Source organism: Salmo trutta, chromosome 32 (genome assembly GCF_901001165.1).
Source record: "Salmo trutta chromosome 32, fSalTru1.1, whole genome shotgun sequence".
NCBI lineage: Eukaryota > Metazoa > Chordata > Actinopteri > Salmoniformes > Salmonidae > Salmo > Salmo trutta.
Window position 1 is genome coordinate 24,741,920 of NC_042988.1, and position 24,272 is coordinate 24,766,191.

General features: G+C 45.1%; 1 protein-coding gene across 1 annotated transcript; it reads right to left on the minus strand.

Moving 5' to 3' along the window:
• Positions 1–1,577: 1,577 nt before the first annotated feature.
• Positions 1,578–23,832, minus strand: LOC115171523 (mitogen-activated protein kinase kinase kinase 3). Its single transcript, XM_029728444.1, has 17 exons — positions 22,259–23,832; positions 18,488–18,585; positions 17,696–17,832; positions 17,494–17,534; positions 16,963–17,062; positions 16,606–16,719; positions 16,237–16,375; positions 15,119–15,249; positions 14,884–14,957; positions 11,661–11,734; positions 10,517–10,612; positions 10,190–10,351; positions 8,224–8,372; positions 6,585–6,716; positions 6,316–6,445; positions 5,966–6,143; positions 1,578–4,371 (listed from the first exon to the last, which is right to left on the minus strand). Exons 2-17 carry the CDS (start codon positions 18,489–18,491, stop codon positions 4,143–4,145), a joined length of 1,890 nt encoding a protein of 629 aa, XP_029584304.1. The 5' UTR covers positions 18,492–18,585; positions 22,259–23,832; the 3' UTR covers positions 1,578–4,142.
• Between the last annotated feature and the right edge of the window lie 440 nt (positions 23,833–24,272).

Consider the following 24,272-nt stretch of genomic DNA (forward strand, 5'->3'; position numbering starts at 1 on the left):
GATCACAATAACACTACCACCGACTACAATAACACTACCACTGATCACAATAACACTACCACTGACCACAATTACACTGCCACTAACTACAATAACACTACCATTGATTACAATAACACTACCACTGATCACAATAACACTACCACTGATCACAATAACACTACCACTAACTACAAAAACACTACCACTGACTACAATAACACTACCACTGATCACAATAACACTACCACTGACCACAATGACACTACCACTAATCACAATAACACTACCACTGATCACAATAACACTACCACTGACCACAATAACACTACCACTGATCACAATAACACTACCACTGATCACAATAACACTACCACTGACCACAATAACACTACCACTGATCACAATAACACTACCACTGACCACAATAACACTACCACTGATAACAACAACCCTACCACTGACCACAATAACACTACCACTGATCACAATAACACTACCACTGACTACAATAACACTACCACTGATCACAATAACACTACCACTGATCACAATAACACTGCCACTGACCACAATAACACTACCACTGATCACAATAACACTACCACTGACTACAATAACACTACCACTGATCACAATAACACTACCACTGATCACAATAACACTACCACTGACTACAATAACACTACCACTGACCACAATAACACTACCACTGACCACAATAACACTACCACTGACCACAATAACACTACCACTGACCACAATAACACTACCACTGATCACAATAACACTACCACTGACCACAATAACACTACCACTGACCACAATAACACTACCACTGATCACAATAACACTACCACTGACCACAATACCACTACCACTGACCACAATACCACTACCACTGACTAAAATAACACTACTACTGACTACAATAATACTTCCACTGTCCACAATAACACTACCACTGATCACAATAACACTGCCACTGATCACAATAACACTACCATTAACCACATCAACAGACCTGCAGGCCACATGGAGCGGTGCATTGCAGGTGTAGGGGAAGGTTATGTAACTGGTATCAGGTCCTATTAAACAGGGGCCATGGGTCAGATCCACAGGAAGAAAATGGAACAAGCAGCGTGCTAAAACACACACAGAGAAAGTGCATTACCAGAAAAACAAAGCAATAAAGTATTATCTGCCATCCATCCCCTTGTCACAGTAGCTAAGAAAAGGAACCTTTGTTGGGTCCAAGCGTTTCTCTGTCCCATGGCCACACAGATTAACAGAGCTCTCTCTGCCTCCTCTTCTGTCTTAAAGGGAGGGAGAAAGAGATGGAGCACGCATCAGTCAGGTTGCTTCTTTCTCCCAACAATGAGCTCTATTCAGTGAGATGTTCTTTTATTTACTGGACTGGGCCAGTCTGACTTTCCAACCTGCTGGCTGCTCAGAGATAATGAAGACATGCATGGAAAGACTAGCCGGTGTGTTCCAGAGCCGCTGGCCCAAAAACATCTTATACAATACCAAACACACCTCCATCAGAGCGGTGTACATGACTGGAACGTACACAAAACATTACGCAAACAAACAAGTAAGCAGGTCAGAATATTGGACCAGAGACAAAGAACATTTATTTGTTTTTGAAATTAGGCACTCAAAGATATAGAAAAACAATGTCATTTAACATACTGTTGTTTTTTCTACGTAAATACACTTGATACACTGGAGTGACTTTGCACTGCAAGTCCCCTGTCATTAAACATACTCATTTATACATTTACATACATGTATATATCTAAACGTTTAACTCCTGTTTCATTTGCTTACCCCAGGGTTCTTCTGTTAACAGAAACATTTGTTTTGGCTCTTTGTATATAACGGGACCATTTCTAATACTGAACTGATTCTTAGCTGCCTTCTTTAACATCTAGCAGCCACATGATATCCATTTGATTCACTTATGAAAGTATTTTAGTGCCAGTAACACTGAAATAAATGGAAATAAATGGAAAACAAAACTAAAATAAGGTAATTGTAGAAAGCCCTTTGCTCAGTGTGGAGGGCCCCAGACATTAGGCACCGGTCGGTCTCTCGAACCCTGAGCTAAACAAAGTCGTCATGTTGGGTGGAACCCCGGTCTCTGGCATCTACCTGCTCAGAACTCCTCCATCCCTGCCCTGCTCAGAACTCCTCCATCCCTGCCCTGCTCAGAACTCCTCCATCCCTGCCCTGCTCAGCTCAGTCTAACTAACGCACACATTCGGTCTCTCTGCTCTGCAAGAATGACACTAAGAGAAGGTTATTCTGGTGAGACACAGCATTCTAGTGCATTCTCTTTAAATTAGACTTCACATACTTCCCCTCTATTTCCCACACATCACGCCAGCAAGGAGAAATATGGAGGAACTTCAGTAGCCTTTAACTCCTAGGCGGTGGCCGTGGTTAAAAAAAGTACTGAAACTGTGAGAGGTTTGACAGGGCAGTCCAACAGAAAGGGTCCAATGGAAAAGTGTTGCCATTTAATAAAGCATGGACCTTTAGACATAATATATTATACTGGAGCTGGGAATGTGGATATGTTTCTTGTTGTGGAGCAGAGACCAGGTAAGATAGCCAGAGTTCATTTTCCACCCAAAGTGTTTCACTAATAAACCCCAATGTTGTAATTTCTGCAAAACCAGCTGCTTTCACAATTTATCATTTCGAACGGCAACATTTAACTCATAGGTCTAAATGCATCCTCATTAGATTTCAAATTGTCTAGAGTCAATATATAAAAAATATATTTATACATATATATTTGAATATAAAAATTCAGGAATGGATGAACATAGGGATTTAAATAAAAGTGAAAGAAATGTAATATTTAAAGTAAAAAAAAAAGTGAATTTCGTAAGGCGAACAATAACCAACAACATTAATTTTACATAAAAGTGCATCTGACTCAAATGAATCCTAAATGGCAGAGTTCCACTGTTTGGCGTAGCGTTTTCCTAGATACACTTGTCAACACAGAGAAAACTGGTTAACCTTATGGCAACTCACTTTCAAATCAAGGCATTAGGATTGTATTTGTCTAGGACTAAAATAAAAGCTCTCTTTCAATCACAAAGTACAATATCATTTGTAATATTGTGTAGTTAGCATATCCTCCAACCAAACTGGAAACCAACCCCTTCATGAATGAAATCGGTCATTACACTCAGAAAACCCTGGGCTGTGATAATGAGGGGCTGCAGTGGAGAGTTGGTCTACTGTGAAGGTCATAATGACAACATAAAAACACTGATGGCTCTGGTTCCATGTTGTATGGTGAGGACAGGACAGATCAGCACCATCAGGGACTATGAGTCTTCAAAAGACCATAAAGAGGCATTTTCTCAAAAATACAAAGAATATCAGAGACGGATCAGAGGAGAAAGTGAAAAATGAAATCCATCCCGTCTCTATAACACTGAGTGGTGCATCTGTTGGTTTCATCAGTTAGCATGTTGAAGCACTGAGCTGTGGCTGTGGGTCTGCTGTCTTGGCCTAAGCAGACCAGACACTGCTCTGCTCAAGCTTACTGTAAGTCCCATATGAAACAATTAATTACCTCAGAGGTCTCATCTAACAGCCCATCTAGAGAATGTAAACTTAGGAGGGGACACTTTGGAATATTTGAAAGGCACATTTGGTGGCGGTGCTTGATCAAATCCCATCTTGAGCCACATATAATAGATTTGATGTGTGTGTGTGTGTCTGTGTGTGTGTGTGTGTGTGTGTGTGTGTGTGTGTGTGTGTGTTTGATCCTCTCACAGACCACCAAGGTGATAGCTGAATAGATACAGTTCGTATGGAGTTGGTGGGTCCAGTTCTCCACAGCAGACAGCTGAACACTGATCAGTCATATAGCTCCCCCTAGTGGGGGAAGTTGGAGGTGAATTTGATAATTGTCCAGCTTGGAATAATGGCACTGTGCTATTATCCATAATAATGGATCATGTGTATTTGTGGGTTAAGGAATGAGTGTGAGTGGTGGTGAGTCTGGTTTGGGGAGAGAGCTATAGGATGGAAAGAGCCAAGTTCCAAATTCCAAGTCTAGAGTGTAGATGTCAGCTGTAGGCCATGAGTCCTGAGGAGCGGTTGAGACAGAGAAAGTGTACTAGTACTTCCCCTCAGCAGAGGATCTGGGAGAAGGGGTGTCTGAGCAGCTCCTCAGCACTGGGCCGGTGCTTGGCCTCCACAAAGATGCGGTGGATGAAGTCACGGGTGTGGTCCGAGGTGTGTGAGGGCAGCAGGGGTTTGGTGGGCTGGGTAGCGATCTTAAAGATGGCTGCCATGGCCTCGTATTCGGCCCAGGGAGGCTTCTCTGTCAGCATCTCCACCACTGTGCAGCCCAGGCTCCTGGGGAAGGAGACACACACAGGGTTAAGAGAACACCGATACGAGCACAAATACACAATTTAAACACTTGCCGCCCAATCTCCCCTTCCACAAAACATGTGTAAATATTGGAATAGAAATGGTGCCTTCCTGTATTATACTTATGATAAAAATGTATTCTATTCTACTGAGCCATTTACTTTATGTTTGTATTCTTATCTATTATTATTTCTTATTGTTGTTGCATTGTTGAGAAGGAACCTGCAAGTCAGCATTTTGTTAGACGGTGTACACCATGTGTATCCTGTACATACGACTAATACAACTACAAACTTGAAACACGCTCACACACAAACATCAGAATAGGACATTCAATGCAATACACCATCGTATAACTCATTGACTTGTGTGAATTGACAAAAGCAGTGTTAACACACTGAAAAAACAAAGGGCAGCTTTTCCTCACTACAGGCACGAAGGGAAAAGGCCATCCCTCTGCTCTTCTGCTTTCCCTCACTACAGGCACGAAGGGAAAAGGCCATCCCTCTGCTCTTCTGCTTTCCCTCACTACAGGCACGAAGGGAAAAGGCCATCCCTCTGCTCTTCTGCTTTCCCTCACTACAGGCACGAAGGGAAAAGGCCATCCCTCTGCTCTTCTGCTTTCCCTCACTACAGGCACGAAGGGAAAAGGCCATCCCTCTGCTCTTCTGCTTTCCCTCACTACAGGCACGAAGGGAAAAGGCCATCCCTCTGCTCTTCTGCTTTCCCTCACTACAGGCACGAAGGGAAAAGGCCATCCCTCTGCTCTTCTGCTTTCCCTCACTACAGGCACGAAGGGAAAAGGCCATCCCTCTGCTCTTCTGCTTTCCCTCACTACAGGCACGAAGGGAAAAGGCCATCCCTCTGCTCTTCTGCTTTCCCAGGCCCCACTGGAATGTTTTGGTGGAAACTTTTTCCCTGTTGACAATTAAAGTGTGCTTTTGCTGGCTACGGGAGGCCGTTTCAGTCCTGAAGTCAGACAGAGCAGGGGGCTGGTGAGGGGAGCTGGGTTTAGGGACAGACTCCCCTTTGGACCTGTTACCCCCTACCGACGCTCCCGGCCTGGTCTGGCCCCCCAGGGGAGCAATGAGGTCAGAACATTCCGAACCCTGTCACAAGCTGGCTGGTTGACTGGCTCTTGGCCAATCACATCCCTCGCCTGATGGGATCCTACACAATCAGATTGCACAGGGGAATTCCTGGGCAGCAGGTGGGCCCGAACCATTTCAGGGCCCTGTACGTGGGAGTGAGGCAGTCCTTCTCGACATTCTCTTTTAAATATAGCACTTTTACTATTTTATATATAGCACTTTTTCCCTTGAAGAATAATGGTTTCCCACTTTTAGAACAGCTATTTTCCCTCCCTTCACATTCCAGCAGTCTAGCCTCTCTATCAGGGAAGGAGCCTACTTGTAAGAGCACACAAGGAAAGCATCTGACACTTGAAGATATTCACACACTCCCAGATGAGACATCTGTCCTCCACCTCCCCCCTATCAACACAACTAATCAGAATCACCTGCATGTGTATAAGACCTCTTACCCAAACCCCAACCCCATGTGTCCCGGTCCTTACCAGACGTCAGCCTTCCTGCCGTAGCCCTCTCCGCTGATCACCTCGGGGCTCATCCAGTAGGGGGTGCCAGTGACAGAGCGGATGCCCGTGCCAGACATGCAGATGGTCTGCAGCCTCTTGCTGGCGCCAAAATCTCCCAGCTTCACGTTTCCCGCCGAATCCCGCAGGATGTTGGCACCTGGATAAGGAGACGACAGAGTAACACCATGTGACACAGACTCACCCAACCACCTTCCTTGTATTTTAAATGTAGCTTTTAGGTCCTTGTGCTTGAGTCTGGAAGTCTATAGCCATTTAGTTCACTATCTTTACTACAAATGGCCATCTGAGCAGTGTGTTGACATAACTACCTTTGATGTCACGGTGAACGATCATGTTGCTGTGCAGATAGGACATGCCCTCCAGGATCTGCCGTGTGTACTTCCGCGTCACGTTTTCCGTCAGCGCCCCATAGGCCTTCAACTGGTCTTTGACTGAACCCTGAAAGACAAGAAGGAAGTGCATGGTTTATACTCCTATTCCCAGGAGAGACTGGGACACAGTCCAGGACTGAACACCACAGATACCCTTTAACCCCCAACACTCCAGCCCTGAGCCGATGTGTGAAGAATAGACTGACCCCCGGCATGTACTCCATGAAGATGGTGAGGGTCTTTTCGTTGTGGTCCCTCAGACAGCCGTAGTACTGGACGATGCGTTCGTGGTGGAGGTTCTTTAACAACTGGATCTCACACTCCAGAGCACTCACCTCCTACAGAGAGACAGACAGACAGACAGACAGACAGACAGACAGACAGACAGACAGACAGACAGACAGACAGACAGACAGACAGACAGACAGACAGACAGACAGACAGACAGAGAGACAGACAGACAGACAGAGAGACAGACAGACAGACAGAGAGACAGACAGACAGACAGACAGACAGACAGACAGACAGACAGACAGACAGACAGACAGACAGACAGACAGACAGACAGACAGACAGACAGACAGACAGACAGACAGAGAACAACAGGTTGAGGGTTGTTGTACTCAACAACAACAACAAAAGCCTCAACATTACATGATATAAATGAGTCATCTGTCCACCAAAAGCTATACAAAGACAACAAAAAAATCTGACAAATGGAAAAAGCATTTCAGACACACAGACCAGCTCTCTCTGCAGATAGGACATTAGCGCTAACAGTCCAGTTCCTCAAAAGCAGTTCCTCTGTTTACCTCAGAGAATATGGCCACAGAGATCACATCACAGAGAGAGAGAGCGGAAGAAGGAAATGGAGCTATATACAAAGTATCCACAACACAAAGACCCACTAAATAGATAAAAACAACAACAACGGATTAACATCCGCTGCAGGCTGGGGGGCCAGAGACAGAGAGAGAGAGAGAGAGAGAGAGAGAGACAGACAGAGAGACAGACAGAGAGACAGAGCGAGAGACAGAGAAAGACAGGGAGACAGAGAGAGAGACAGAGACAGAGAGACAGAGAGAGAGAGAGAGACAGAAACAGAGACAGAGAAAGAGAGAGAGAGAGTGTGAGAGAATGGGAGAGAGAGAATAGGAGCGAGAGGGAGAGCGAGAGGGAGAGCGCAAGAGAGACGAGGGGAGTTTAAGGGGTGATTGGAGGCCAAGGCAAAGCTGGCTCTGCTACTCTCCCCCTCCTCACCCCCTACAAATACTCCAGATACAGGAAGTGACAGTGCATGTTTTCTCTGTAGCAGACAGGAAAAGACATTAAAGAGGGGGGAGAGAGAAAGGAAAGAAAGTCCCTTGAATCTCCTCAAAGTTATTTGCTCTCAGAGACAAAGATGAGCACTCAGTCAGGATTTGACCGCGTTAGTGATTCAGAGCATGAGTTTATCTGATTCCTGACCACAGATCGTTGAATAGCGTATTTTGTGTTTAAGACAGTTGACCAACAATTAGCTAGTAAAACTCAGTCAGGTTAAACACAGCACCATACTGCATTCCTCCACAATCGCCTCTTAAGAGTAAAGTAGCTTGCTGAACACATGACCTCATTCTTGGCATTGCTCCAGGCTAAAGGTGCTCCAGGCTAAGCCTCTCTGCACCAATCTTTAACAATACACGGGAACTCAAGTCATACAGAGTTCTCCTTCAGGCTGGGGAGTCTGAGTCATCTTGGCATAAATACATTACAGTAGCCTGGCTGTCAACAGTAGACTTTGATATAAAAGCAGAAAACAATCTGTGTAGTAGCATACTGTTCCGGCATCCCCTGCTGTCTCACCTTGCTGGTGTCAGGACTGTCCGGGTCAAACACCACCTGCTTGGCGGCCAGCTCCCGTCCCGTGTCCACATCGTAACACAGGTAAACCCTCCCAAACGCCCCCTGACCCAGCAGCTTGCCCCGCCTCCACGTCATTGGAGCACTGGGGGCTGTGGAGGGAGGGGCATTCACCATACATATCATCCTCTTCATATAGAAAACATGACACCATACTCTCAAAACACACTGCATTCATCATACAAACTAACTCCCTTATTTAAAATGTGTAGGATACAAAAATAGATGTATTAGTATGAAATCTCTAATAACTATAAAATATATGTAAAATATATGTAATATACACTGCTCAAAAAAATAAAGGGAACACTAAAATAACACATCCTAGATCTGAATGAATGAAATAATCTTATTAAATACTTTTTCTTTACATAGTTGAATGTGCTGACAACAAAATCACACAAAAATAATCAATGGAAATCCAATTTATCAACCCATGGAGGTCTGGATTTGGAGTCACACTCAAAATTAAAGTGGAAAACCACACTACAGGCTGATCCAACTTTGATGTAATGTCCTTAAAACAAGTCAAAATGAGGCTCAGTAGTGTGTGTGGCCTCAACGTGCCTGTATGACCTCCCTACAACGCCTGGGCATGCTCCTGATGAGGTGGCGGATGGTCTCCTGAGGGATCTCCTCCCAGACCTGGACTAAAGCATCCGCCAACTCCTGGACAGTCTGTGGTGCAACGTGGCGTTGGTGGATGGAGCGAGACATGATGTCCCAGATGTGCTCAATTGGATTCAGGTCTGGGGAATGGGTGGGCCAGTCCATAGCATCAATGCCTTCCTCTTGCAGGAACTGCTGACACACTCCAGCCACATGAGGTCTAGCATTGTCTTGCATTAGGAGGAACCCAGGGCCAACCGCACCAGGGCCAACCGCATATGGTCTCACAAGGGGTCTGAGGATCTCATTTCGGTACCTAATGGCAGTCAGGCTACCTCTGGCGAGCACATGGAGGGCTGTGCGGCCCCCCAAAGAAATGCCACCCCACACCATGACTGACCCACCGCCAAACCGGTCATGCTGGAGGATGTTGCAGGCAGCAGAACGTTCTCCACGGCGTCTCCAGACTGTCATGTCTGTCACATGTGCTCAGTGTGAACCTGCTTTCATCTGTGAAGAGCACAGGGCGCCAGTGGCGAATTTGCCAATCTTGGTGTTCTCTGGCAAATGCCAAACGTCCTGCACGGTGTTGGGCTGTAAGCACAACCCCCACCTGTGGACGTCGGGCCCTCATACCACCCTCATGGAGTCTGTTTCTGACCGTTTGAGCAGACACATGCACATTTGTGGCCTGCTGGAGGTCATTTTGCAGGGCTCTGGCAGTGCTCCTCCTGCTCTTCCTTGCACAAAGGCGGAGGTAGCGGTCCTGCTGCTGGGTTGTTGCCCTCCTACGGCCTCCTCCACGTCTCCTGATGTACTGGCCTGTCTCCTGGTAGCACCTCCATGCTCTGGACACTACGCTGACAGACACAGCAAACCTTCTTGCCACAGCTCGCATTGATGTGCCATCCTGGATGAGCTGCACTACCTGAGCCACTTGTGTGTGTTGTAGACTCCGTCTCATGCTTCCACTAGTGTGAAAGCACCGGCAGCATTCAAAAGTGACCAAAACATCAGCCAGGAAGCATAGGAACTGAGAAGTGGTCTGTGGTTACCACCTGCAGAACCACTCCTTTATTGGGGGTGTCTTGCTAATTGCCTATAATTTCCACCTGTTGTCTATTCCATTTGCACAACAGCATGTGAAATTTATTGTCAATCAGTGTTGCTTCCTAAGTGGACAGTTTGATTTCACAGAAGTGTGATTGACTTGGAGTTACATTGTGTTGTTTAAGTGTTCCCTTTATTTTTTTGAGCAGTATATGTAAATATAAGATGAAGAGGCAGGGTCGGGACTCACACTTGTGGGCGACGGGGCGCTCCTGTGGGCGGAGCCTGCCCTGCTTGTCCACTAGCTGCCAGCTGCCCAGACTCTCCTCGCTGCCGTTGAGGGAGCGCCGTGAGGGTACCAGGGTGAACAGGTTACCCTGGGGGCGACGGATCCGCGGGAACGTCCTCCGACCTGGGGGGATGAGAGGAGAGTTGAGGGTGAAGGAGTGATGAGAGAAGAACCAAGAGACCAAGAGAAGGAGGAGATGGTTCAAGAGAGGGGTCAGGGAAAAGGTCAAATACAAAGTAATATGGCGCAAAGTGGTTTGGTGAGAGGAACAGTGAACAGTGCCCCTACCTTCACTATGGTCCTTGTGATGCAGGGAGACATGGTACCTGCGGGGGTATGTCCCTCCCTTCCCCACCACCTTATCATACACATGGTTCTCCCGGTCTGAGAGGGAGGAAGGAGTAAAGAGAGCGAGAGAGAGGGTGAAGGTTAGACTACAACAGGATTCAGACTCAGCTCAGTCATACAGCATTCATTTGAGGCTCTGCTGCTAAGAGCTGCCTTGTTGCTCTGTGCTGTTGCTTGGGACTACACTGTTGCTTTGTTGCTAGGAGCTGCATTGTGCTTTAGGCCTGTTGCTAAGGGGCTTGACAGCGGCTCTCTTGCCAGCACTGTAAAGGGGTTACCATGAATTTGACAGTAGCTTACAGGCAGCTCGGATGCAAGTAAAATTCTGTATTTCATATTACCGTACACCTGATGTAATATGAATACGGTATCAAAGCAAGTACCGTGTAATGACACAAAGAAAAAGATCATAAATTGACTGTATTATACTGTACAAAACTAAATGCTACCGTAATCGGAATGGATTAATGAATGCGTGGATGACAGTATTTTACTGTAATTACATGGGATTGGTGCAAGCAAGTTGGCTGCTAAGTGTTTACACATTACAGCATATTAATTCATATTTGGTGCTTTATATCACTTGCACTTCTAGAGGCCTTAACAAAGGCTTCCAAACTGGCAGCAACTACAATTCAAGACAGACCAAAAGGACATGGCAAAATGCTCAACCATTTGCTGCCACTCCAATCTGCCCTTATACATTTTTTATTGATGGGCCACTTTAACCACATAAGAGTAAAATTGGTACAGCATTCTCACTCACGGTTGCAACAAATATAGCCTCTTACAAGGCACGCCTCAAATATAGTAATAAGCCAGAGACAACAATACCATGCACCCACTAGTGGTCATAAGGTTTTTGGTGCTCTAAAGATACAGTACGGTACTGCATTCGTGGGGTGGAATTACAGTACCATTCGAAATACAGCAATTTCCCCATAATTTACAGTATGCTACAGTAAAACTTCCAATGTTTTTTACTGTTGATAATAGCTCAAATGACTGTATAAATGACAGTTTTCCGTTACAGTGAGGATCTATATCTTATGTAGTGATTTTAGGATTCCTCCTGGGCACCCACCTGAGACGTTCTCCTGCTGCCGGTTATCAGGGTAGCTCTTGGCTCGGTGCATGCGTGACTTCCTCAGGGAGGGGCTGGGAGGAAGGACAAATAAAGAGAGAGTGAGAGGTGCTGATCCCTTCCTCAAAATACATACACTGTCTTTATAACCAAAGTCCAGTATTGTGTACGTGTGAGGTAGAATCAGGGGTAAAAGTAGATTTAATTTCTTACTGGTACCGGACACCCAAGTGCCCACACACCTTCTTTTTATAGGTGTAATTATATAATTACATTTAGAATCCTTATTCATTTTAAATATGATCTCTGTGGGCCTAGTAAAGATTTGTCATATCACTTTTAACATGTTAAACCTGTTTTGTTTTTTATCCCCATTTGGTAGTTACAGTCTTGTCCCATCGCTGTAACTCCCCTACGAACTCAGAAGAGGCGAAGGTCGAAACAGGACCCTGCCTAACCACACTGCTCGCTTAACCCGGAAGACAGCCACACCAATGTGTCAGAGGAAACACTGTCCAGCTGGAGACCGAAGTCAGCTTGAAGGCGTTCGGCCCGCCACAAGGAGTCACTAGAATGCGATGTATGTTTGGACCATTCTAGTTTGTTGTTGATGTAGACACCAAGGAACTTGAAGCTCTCAACCTGCTCCACTACAGCCCCGTCGATGAGAATGGGGGCATGCTCGGTCCTCCTTTTCCTGTAGTCCACAATCATCTAGTTAGTCTTGGTTACGTTGAGGGATAGGTTGTTATTCTGGCACCACCTGGCCAGGTCTCTGACCTCCTCCCTATAGGCTGTCTCGTCGTTGTCGGTGATCATGCCTACCACTGTTGTGTCGTTTGCAAACTTAATGATGGTGTTGGAGTCGTGCCTGGCCATGCAGTCGTGGGGGAACAGGGAATACAGGAGGGGACTGAGCATGCACCCCTGCGGAGCTCCAGTGTTGAGGATCAGCATGGCAGATGTGTTGCTACCTACCCTCACCACCTGGGGGCGGCCCGTCAGGAAGTCCAGGATCCATTTGCAGAGAGAGGTGTTTAGTCCCAGGATCCTTAGCTTAGTGATGAGCTTTGAGGATACTATGGTGTTGAACGCTGAGCTGTAGTTAATGAATAGCATTCTCACATAAGTGTTCCTTTTGTCCAGGTGGGAAAGGCCAGTATGGAGTGCAATAGGGATTGCATCATCTGTGGATCTGTTTGGGCGGTATGCAAATTGGAGTGGGTCTCGGGTTTCTGGGATAATGGTGTTGATGTGAGCCATTACCAACCTTTCAAAGCACTTCATGGCTACGGGCGTGAGTGCTAAGGGTCTGTAGTCATTTAGGCAGGTTGCCTTTGTGTTCTTGGGCACAGGGACTATGGTGGTCTGCTTGAAACATGTTGGTATTCCAGACTCAATCAGGGACATGTTGAAAATGTCAGTGAAGACACCTGCCAGTTGGTCAGCACATGCCCGGAGCACACATCCTGGTAATCCGTCTGGCCCCACGGCCTTGTGAATGTTGACCTGTTTAAAGGTCTTACTCACGTCGGCTATGGAGAGCGTGATCACACAGTCGTCTGGAACAGCTGATGCTCTCATGCATGCCTCAATGTTGCTGGCCTCAAAGCAAGCATAGAAGTTATTTAGCTCGTCTGGTAGGCTCGTGTCACTGGGCAGCTCGCGGCTGTGCTTCCCTTTGTAGTCTGTAATAGTTTGCAAGCCCTGCCACATAAGACGAGCATCAGAGCCGGTGTAGTAGGATTCAATCTTAGTCCTGTATTGACGCTTTGCCTGTTTGATGGTTCGTCGCAGGGCATAGCAGGATTTCTTGTAAGCTTCCGGGTTAGAGTTCTGCACCTTGAAAGCGGCAGCTCTACCCTTTAGCGCAGTGCGAATGTTGCCTGTAATCCATGGCTTCTGGTTGGGGTATGTACGTACAGTCACTGTGGGGACGACGTCCTCGATGCACTTATTGATAAAGCCAGTGACTGATGTGGTGTATTCCTCAATGCCATCAGAAGAATCCCGGAACATGTTCCAGTCTGTGATAGCAAAACAGTCCTGTAGTTTAGCATCTTCTTCATCTGACCACTTTTTTATAGACCGAGTCACTGGTGCTTCCTGCTTTAATTTTTGCTTGTTCATCATATATGCATAGTCACTTTAACCGTATCTACATGTACATACTACCTCAATCAGCCCGACTAACCTCGCTACTGTATATAGCCTGTTTTTTACTGTTGTTTTTATTTCTTTACCTACCTATTGTTCACCTAATACCTTTTTTGCACTATTGGTTAGAGCCTGTAAGTAAGCATTCCACTGTAAGGTCTACACCTGTTGTATTCAGCGCACGTGACAAATAAACTTTGATTTGATTTGATTTAGAGTTGTGGTCGGATTTACCAAATGGAGGGCGAGGGAGAGCTTTGTATGCGCCTCTGTGTGTGGAGTACAGGTGATCTAGAATTTTTTTCCCTCTGGTTGCACATTTAACATGTTGATAGAAATTTGGCAGAACTGATATAAGTTTCCCTGCATTAAAGTGTCCGGCCACTAGGAGCGCCGCCTCTGGGTGAGTGGTTTCCTGTTTGCTTATTTCCTTCTACAGCTGACTGAGTGCGGTCTTAGTGGCAGCATCTGTCTGTGGTGGTAAATAAACAGCCATGAAAAGTATAGCTGAAAACTCTCTACGCAAGTAGTGTGGCCTGCAATTTAGCACAATATACTCTACTTCAGGCGAGCAAAATCTAGAGACTTCCTTAGATTTCTTGCACCAGCTGTTGTTTACAAATATGCACAGACCGCCTCCCCTCATCTTACCGGAGTGTGCTGTTCTATCTTGCCGGTGCAGCATGTATCCCGCTAGCTGAATATCCATGTCGTCATTCAGCAACGATTCCGTGAAACATAGGATATTACAGTTTTTGATGTCCCGTTGGTAGGATATTCGTGATCCTACCTCGTCTAATTTATTGTCCAATGATTGCACGTTGGCGAGTAGTATTGACGGTAACGGCAGCTTTAACGGCAGCTTTCCCAGTCGCCTTCTCCGGGTCCTGACCAGGCATCCGGCTCTTTGTCCTCTGCTGCCATTTCTTCCGGCGCCATTTTAGAACATAGGCTCATGTTTTACCAGTACGGAGTACCCCACTATTTATTTTGCCGGGATGCCATACCAGACAGTACTGGCTTACTTCACCCCTGGGTAGAATGTGGGGTAGAGCCCTGCACTCACCTGTCTGAGCTACTGTCCAGCGACTGGCAGCTTCCTGAGACAGAGTTCTCTGCACTGCTCCAGGGGTCCAGCACCTAGGGAGAGGAGACACAGTATTAACCCAACAGTGTGTGTGTGTGTGTGTGTGTGTGTGTGTGTGTGTGTGTGTGTGTGTGTGTGTGTGTGTGTGTGTGTGTGTGTGTGTGTGTGTGTGTGTGTGTGTGTGCACTTGTTTGTGTACAGTGCAATGACTCACACACTGGTCGCTCTCTGGGATGAACTCTCCCTCACTGTTGATGCTGGTGTAGGAGCCCTGGCGAGCGATCCTCTGCTGCCGCTCAGGGACATAGCCAGGAGGGGGGGAGCTACGGCCTGTGTTCTGAGAGCCTGGGACGGGAGAGAGGAGGAGGATAAAAAATAGGACTGTGACTTGGCCATATTACACTGTTCTAAACCAATGGAAATCAATACATGAGATAATGGGATTCTGGTGTACCAAGATCAATGACAGGTAGCCTAGTGGTTAAAAGCGTTTGGGCCAGTAACCAAAAGGTCTTGGTTTTGAATCCCAGAGCAGACTAGGTGAAAAAATCTGTAAATGTGCCCTTGAGCAAGGCACTTAACCCTAATTGCTTAGGTAAGTCGCTTTGGATAAGAGCATCTGCTGAATGAAAAAAATATATATTAAAAAAAATGTTAAACAATGGATTATGTGGGAGAAAAGAAGATACATCTTTAACACTGATAACAGATATGATCTCTCTCTCCAACCACAGAATGAAATGAGGGGAAAAATATCTAAATGATTAATAATGTGACTGTTAGAAATGTAACTCTGCCTCAGGCGACGGATCTGCAGAGAATTTAGGATTTGTACAGTTTCCCTCACGCAGCACTAATTTCAACCCTCTCCCAAAACAGCCAGTGTTTCTAAAACCAGGCCATTGGACCGCCATGCTAATAGTGTCTCTAAATCTGATTGGCTTGTGGCCAGCAGGCCATTGTAGAGTAGCCAGTGATGGTTGACAGGAAGAGGAAGAGAACCTACTGCTAAGAGAGGAAGCCAGAGAAACAACAGCAGCTAGAGAGAGAGGGGGGGGGGTGGAAATGAGAGAGAGTGGGGGGCAGGGGGGAGAGAGAGAGAGACAAAGAGAAAGCTAGCAAAATAAAAGAGTTAAGAGAGCAAGACATGACAAACATCAAACCAGACAATATACAACATTACTGTCTCTCCATATTGACAGATACCACTACCCTTCCCTTTCTATTGTAAAAAAAAGTTATAGCGAGAGAAATGGAGAAAGAGGATGTTGAAAGCAAAGGCAGTAGAATAGAGGAAACAGCTATGAGTTGAATCTGCTTGTTCATACTCACTGGTGGAGAGGTGGCGCCCCCTGGGCTCTGAGGGCTGGTACACCGTGCTGACATCACCTGTGGACTGGGAGGCTTTGATCCTCACCTGCTTACTCACCGTGTGGTGGGAGGAGGGAGAGGGAGAGGGGGATGGGGAGGCCTAGGGGTGGGGTGAGAGGGGTGTGTTCAGTATCCACATATAGACTGTACACACTACCCCATTACATCTGATTTTAATAACATCTTATTGCTTAATGTGTGTATGTTTTTTCTGTATGTCTGTGTATTTATGTGTGTGTGTGTGTGTGTGTGTGTGTGTGTGTGTGTGTGTGTGTGTGTGTGTGTGTGTGTGTGTGTGTGTGTGTGTGTGTGTGTGTGTAGTAGTAGTACATTGCACTGCTCCTGCGTCAGCAGCAAGATCTTGATGCTCTTAATCTTGGAGCTGCGGTCCAGCAGGTCAATGGCCTTGTCCAGGTCGTCCTGACCACGCAGAGGGATGGACAGCTGGACACACAGCACACAGAGAGGACTCAACCAAAACACAGAGACACTAAGGGAGAATCTCCATTAAACATGCATCTTAGTACTTAGGACTAAATGTCCAGGAAACTGGCCGTAAACGTTACCTACATCAAGTGGGTTGCTGTGAGGGCCAGTGTTTGTGTGTGTATGCATTGTGTTGGTGTTTGTCTGAGAGAGTGTTTGTAGGTGAGAAATGCAGAGAAAGAGATGTGGGGTTAGCTGTACCTCATTGTTCATATAGTGCAAGTCTAGCTGTTGGCCAAAGACAGTTTTGACCTTCTGCTGGATTTCTTCAAACTGCACAGGCCTCCCAAACATCAGTATCCTCACAAATAAAAAAGATGTAGACAAACAGTGGGTAAGATGGACAGACAAACAGACAAGGAAAAAAAGTGTTTTGGTCTGGAAACTATATCCTCTTTAGATCTGCAACACAAGCGTGCACACACACTTTTACAAACATATTCCGTTTCCAGTGTGTGCAGATTCCTCTAAGCACACCTAACATAGCTGTGGTTTCTGCTGGCTGCCACAGCCAAACCGCAGTCCTTTCCCTTTCCATTCTCCGCTTCACATACCATTCTGACTGGAGATCTGGAGTGCGTTTGAGCTGAGCTGACCATGCTCTTCTCACAGACAAAGACGTGATAAAACAAGCACACACACACACACACACACACACACACACACACACACACACACACACACACACACACACACAAAGACACACATCCAAAAACAAGAAAACCCACTCACCTCCTCTCTCCACTGAACTCAAACTTTATTCTGACATCATCCTGAGGGAGTAAAGAAGAAGCCCCATCAAGAGGGGTCATGGGAGGTCACAGGGTCATGATGGGGTCATGAAGGGAAACAAGATGTCATGTAGAGATGATGATGACATGCCTGTCTGAGGAGAGTGTGTGTTGTTGACTGTGTGGGGTGGTAGGTGGTTTACCTGTCTCTTAGCAGGGGCAGGGACAGGGTTGGGCAGAGTCTTGGGTTTCCCCGTGTCATAAGAGGGCCCAGGCTGGCGCCTTGTCATCTGGAGGGCCACTAGGTCCTTCATTATGGAGTGGAGAGCCTGACGCTCATCTGTAGGGGAGAACGGTTGGTGGAAACACACATTTACCATGAGATCAAATTGAAGTGTAATTGTGTGTGTGTGTGTGTGTGTGTGTGTGTGTGTGTGCGCACGCGTGCACATGTAGCCACATAATTCCCACTTCTAGTTGTGTACACAGAAAATGTGTGTTTTTATATAAACCCACATTGAGAGTGTTCAGCTAGCGACAGGGTAATGGAGCCAGTGAGAGAACAGACTGCAGTGTTTTTGATATTTCTATTCCCATGTTTGATCTCTGAGTGATCTCTGCATTGGCTGTGTTAGCTCACGAAGGGAAATATTCCCTAGTGTAGTTTGGACAGACATCACACAGCAGTAGGGCAGGAGAGAGAACCAGAGCCCCGTCTCCATAACACTGAAAATCAATCCTTCACCTGCCGGCCCGGCCAGCGTCTGGAAAATCAGCTCAGCTCAACTCACACAGGCCCGGGGCTGGGGAATAGTGTGTGTGTGTGTGTGTGTGTGTGTGTGTGTGTGTGTGTGTGTGTGTGTGTGTGTGTGTGTGTGTGTGCGTGCGTGCGTGCGTGCGTGCGTGCGTTCATCTGAGTGTACATTTATGACGTGTAATATTGTGAGGGTTTCATGTGTGTTCCACCATCATCATAATCAACACAAGGAACTCACTCATTTTGGCGATGTGTGTGAGCGCTGTCTAAGCCAACCACCTTCAGAGATCTTCAGCTCTTCAGACTCCTCACTCTGCAGTGCCACCCATCAACATCCTGCAGGGAAAGCACCAGTATGTTACCATGGGGAATATATTTCAGAACCTAAGCTGCTGTTGTCATCATCATCGTACTCATCATCTTTATGTTCAACATATTTTGTAGCACTGGCAAAACATTATCTTTTAGTGTGAAGTGTACGACATCATCAGTCCTTAAAAAACATTCTGTTTATCTTTGATATAAACATACTAAATGGTGTGTAATGCATTTAAAGATAGGGTGCATGGAGAATGTATATAGGAACATGTCATTTCTGAAGTACCATCCATTTCTCAAGGAAAGCGTGGAACATAAACTAAAATTACTTTTCTGGGACGAGGCCAGGCCGATCAGGAAACGGCAATTTAAAAAGCACTGGAGCTGTGTGTGTGTGTGTGTGTGTGTGTGTGTGTGTGTGTGTGTGTGTGTGTGTGTGTGTGTGTGTGTGTGTGTGTGTGTGTGTGACAGAGAGAAACTTTGCACATGAGAAAAAGTGAGAGTTGTAAAGGTCTGAAACTTGAGCTCCACTGGCACTGACAGATCTGGCACGAAGCACGTGAAAAAGTTTTACTGTGAATATTCTGACAGCTTTAAACTTCTCCGACTGCATGAGCCATAAAACACTCACTTAACTACGTCATAACGGCACTGTTAATGTTAAGAGGGCAATATTCTCTTAAAAAGGGTGACAGAGTTGTGCCAGGTATACATTTTTCCCTGATTTACCATAACCCTCGACAAGGTAAAGTATTAACGTGTATAGTGTATCCAAGAAGACAACAGCATTAGAGACTCTCGTATGTCCTTTAGTGGAGTAGGTTGCCATATCTATGACAAAGAAACCTTGGAATTCAAAAAAAACTGACACAACTATAAGCCTATAATTCAGCAGAGGTTAGTGTGCTTGGAAAATGTGTGCTTTCTTTGGTAAGTGAAAGGGTATTTTAGTATTCTCTTTACCTAAAGTGGACCAGACACATATATGGGCCTTACACTACAGTAACAATCAGCACAATAGCATTGGACTTATTACACTGTAACAACGTAGTAAGTACAAAAAGATATTGTGCACAATATCATTTAGCTATGCTAGTTATTACTATATAGTATCGGTACTTCCTTTTATTACACGTACTGGATTCATCATCAGAGAATACTGCCTATGTAAGGTAAAGTGTTGCCCAAAACACTGCTGTTCCTTTTTTTATAAGGTCAGCCCCTCAATCTTCTCTAGTCTCTCTGATCAATATCGTTCTATTATTGATCCAAATAGAGCCGGTCAGGAGAGGAACCCAATCCAGAAGGCACTAGTGTCAACACAGCAGTTATAACCAGTCACCTCCCAATGACCTGAGCATGCCTGGCCACTCTGCCCAGGGGGCTTAGCACACTGTATCTCAACTCTAAATTCATATATAAATTCAGAGAAATGCATTGGACCCTAAGGTGAGTGAAATATATTAACCGAATGAAATGTGTTGTTATTAGAATCTGAGAGGACTGACGTTGAAATGGAATGAAACAGGTGTGCTGATGATTGAGCATTCTTGTAAAAAATACACTACTGCACATGTGCCAAATGTCAACCCTGCCCCTGTCTCATAAACAACAGGAAAGAGAGGAGGATGAAGATGGGAGGTGAGTGGCTGAGGAGGTAGAGTGGTATGATGAAGAGGGGTGTAAGTATAAATGGGCAACAGCAGCAGCACCTGAAGCGCTTCAGTGGCCCTTTGGATTTCTGGGTAATAATCACCCACTGGAATGCCAGGTATTTCCGTCTGGCCCCCTCGCCACACTCACATTCTCCTCACCCAAGAGACACACTAAACGTGTCTACCCTTTGTACACCCAAACCAAAGGCCTGCTACCATTGGCCCTCCCTCCTCCTATAAAAACATGGATTGAAATCCCAGGGTCGCAGATAGCTTCAGGACCCACCAACCAAACATCTTATCTATCTCTGTTATACATTGACTGGCCTCTCAGGTCTGTCGTTCTGCTCCCCCGCTCTCCTGATTTTAATTACCTTCCCCAAGGAATGTGGAGAATTCAGCGAGGAGAGAGGCCGCACGCTGCCAGCCCAGTCAGCTGTGCCCCCTTTATTTTACTTGCATCGCATTTCCAGGACTCACCGGATTTACATGGATTTTCCTCCCTCCACTTCTCTCTGCCTGCTTTTAGGTGTTTAGTCTAAGGCTGTTTTTCCCAACCACGGCCCTTGCTCTGTCTCAGTGCCTTACATCCAAAAAACCCTGAGCAGTCCCTGGCCTCACATCTCTCCTTGCTTAACATGCTCAAGTGCTCTGGGTTGGGGTGACCTGCTATGTTCACAGCTGCACTGCAAGGCTTGAGTAAAAACTTGCCATAAAAGTTTGTAGTGCGGCCTAGTGGTGCAACTCAGAGTACCGTCTGCCAAGTGTTTTGTATAACAAAACAAAAATAAAGATCCAAAACAGCCTCCCAGCAGAGTTAGCTGGAACCCCACTTATGGATTGACTACCACCTCCAGGAGTACTGGCAGAGGGGAAAGAGAGGAGGCAGAGGATCAAGGGAAAGTTTAGAATCATAATATTGCACAATGCTTTGTCATTTCTCCATAACTTTATGCATCCACTCAGTTCTGTAGGGAGGACAATTCCCTTGCAAAACATTAGTTGGACAAAGTTGCATGCATAGAACTATCCTGTACTGGTTCAGATGTAGGATCTTAATTTGATCACACTTCTGTTGTTGAGAATTTTCCTGCACAGCAGGGAATGCAAACTTGCAGTGTATTTCAGTTTTACCTTCCACTTTGAAAGGTCAGACTTGTTTTGCCCTAACAAAAAATGTATCAACCACTACAGAAATGACCATTAAAGGAGCAATATGCAGAAATTGCTCTGCCATTTTCTGGTTTAAAATTCTAATAGTTAGCCTAATTTCAGTTTATGTGGCAAAACAAGCACTGTAATGTGTAGAGAATCCTTGTACCATCTAAACCAGTGTGAAATATATTTTCAATAACCAGAAATATTGTATTTTTAGCTGTTTGAAGCTGGTGTACAAAACCAAAAGTAAAGGAAGCAAAAACAAAACAAGAGAATGGGAAGCATAGAAATAGTGCACATAGAACAGATCTACCGCTTCATAGACTTGCTTTCAATGAGAATGACAGATATATAACTCAGATTTCTATGTGAATTTGGTTGGGCCACCCAAAAAGTTACATATTGCGGCTTTAATTATAATCCACATAATAATTCACTTTTTCTGTTGCTGCAGGGTAATTTTCCTGCTGTAGTAAACTGGCTCAAATTAAGATCCTACATCTGTATCATTCTAAACTCCATTTCTTGTGGGCCACAGTGTCTGCTGGTTTTCATCATTGCTTTTTAGGGAGTAATTCACTTTGACTTCGGGGGCCAGAACTGGGGACTGTCCAATTGATCAAGTAATGTCATGAAGGAAGGAGAGAAACCCTAGACTATGAGAATTACAGGTGATGTACAACTAGGCCTTAAGAGGCTTAAGGACACTTAACTATTCATTAATTTGATAAAAAATAAATGATATCACTTTGAGTGGAGCTTATTGAGTGGAGTCCTTTAGCCATATTCAGCATATAAGGGTGTGAGTGTTTCTATAGGTTGGATTCCTTTTGAAATTGTTCTGTGATGTGATGTGTTGAATATGCATGAGCTCTCACCTGTGCTGTTGCCCTGATGATTAACCTCTGTCTGGAAGATGAGAGCCGTTCCCTCTAGCGGGGGCCCTGGTTCAACTGCTAACTGGGTCGCTCAGGAGAAATGCTGCAGCGTCAGTTTGAACCGTTATCTCCAGAGCATCATCCTCAGCTTTGATCCCCAGTCTTTGTTGCTGATTCACTCACACAACCACACCGAGATACAGAAGGATGAGGGCGCCATGGTGGGGTTGCCCCCAGGTGCGGGGGCACTAGTGCGCGCGCTGGTCCACGAGAGTTTGTTACGCACTAGCCAGTAAATATAAATTCTAATGAGCAGTAGGCCTAAAAAACACAATGTCGTCACATCGAGATCGTCACTGTACATGCGTATACATTTGGATTTATCTAATGCCACATTAATTTAACAGAAATATAGTCCAAAATCCGATACATTAGACTGCGCTCAGAAAGTGACCAAAAACCTTCCGTCACCACAAAAACGTTCGACAACTTGCCCATATTTCCAAACTTTATCAAAAAAGAAAAACGTCCGATGGCATTTCATTGTGGAACAAGAAGCCCAACTTACAGGCTAGAATACAAAAAAATAGGCCATCATAATTCTCTCTATTCAATAATCAATATTTCCAAGTGACATTTTGTCAGCATGGAAAGGGTGAACTAACACAAAAGATGTAACAATAACCGTGTTGCCTTTATGAAATCCATTTGCAACAGTGTAATAGTACACCAAAGGAAAAGGACGAAGCGATTTCCGTGATTTTGATGGCCCCTTTTCCTGCTAAATTTGCAGATTTTTCCTTTTTGTTCTATGCCCTTTTTCTCTCCTAACTGTATTATTCCATTTCTATACAGAATATTTATTATTAATCCATAAACTGCAAACAGGCACCAGACGTTTTATAAGAAAGAAATCAGGTGAAAAAAATGTAATTCAACACACAACATGGTGGAGATGGGAGATGAAGATTCAACTACGAAAGCAGGCTATTATTTTCGGAATAATGGTGTAAAATTATAGGAGACAGATGCAACACATAGTTGACCACACACAATTAATATATTTGCATCGATAACAAGTTATGATCGGATGGTTCTATCGAGAAAATATATTGTGCGCATAACTGAACTTTTACCATCTCCGCGGTGCCCGATATGCAGTGTTAGAACTCAACAAAAGTGGAAAAAACTGTGCTTTCTTTGTGCAATAGAAGTGATAAACATGCACCAACTGTTCAGAAGACTTGAGCGAAAGATATTCCATAAATTCAGGTCCTGATGCTCACCGACATAAAGTAAAATGTATTTTTAATGCAACCAATTTCCTGACAGAAAAAACAATCCGTCACCGGAACCCCTATAGAACGCTTCTTACAAAACGAGAAAAAGGTGTATATTCCCAATGCTTTGTAGGCGTATGATGGTTGGTCATGGGCAAAGGCGCATCATAATAACTCAGATTTGTGTTCCATTTGGATAAAACATACAGTAACTAAAACGACTCCGTGCTTTTCTCGGGGGCGCGCTGTTCCTCTGTCGATTTCTTGCTCCTGGTAGCGCGCACAATATTAATGGCGCGCTCAAAACCAGACTTGCTACCATCCACACATACATTGATGACGTAGGCTGCATGAAAAGTAAAGGCCTACAAATTTCACTTATGCGTTCTCCATGACATAAGGACTTTTTAGACAGAGCGCTGACAATAAATACCATGAGCAGATACCATTATGAAGACCAAATATCATCCTTAATTAAAATATGGCATTTGACTTCAACTTGACTGAACGCATGAACTTCAGTGACATTTGACACATTAAATTCAATATAGGGTCTAACAAATCTGCACCCAGGGCTGTAATATAGTTTGTGTGAGTGTAGATTATTCCATAGAAGTATAGGGTCAGCAAGACGTGATGAATGATGCCACAAAAGCCATACCTTATAGTGTTTAATCCATGGTTCAATAGCAAAAAACAACATGGCCTATAAAAAGTGAAAGAAACTACAGATG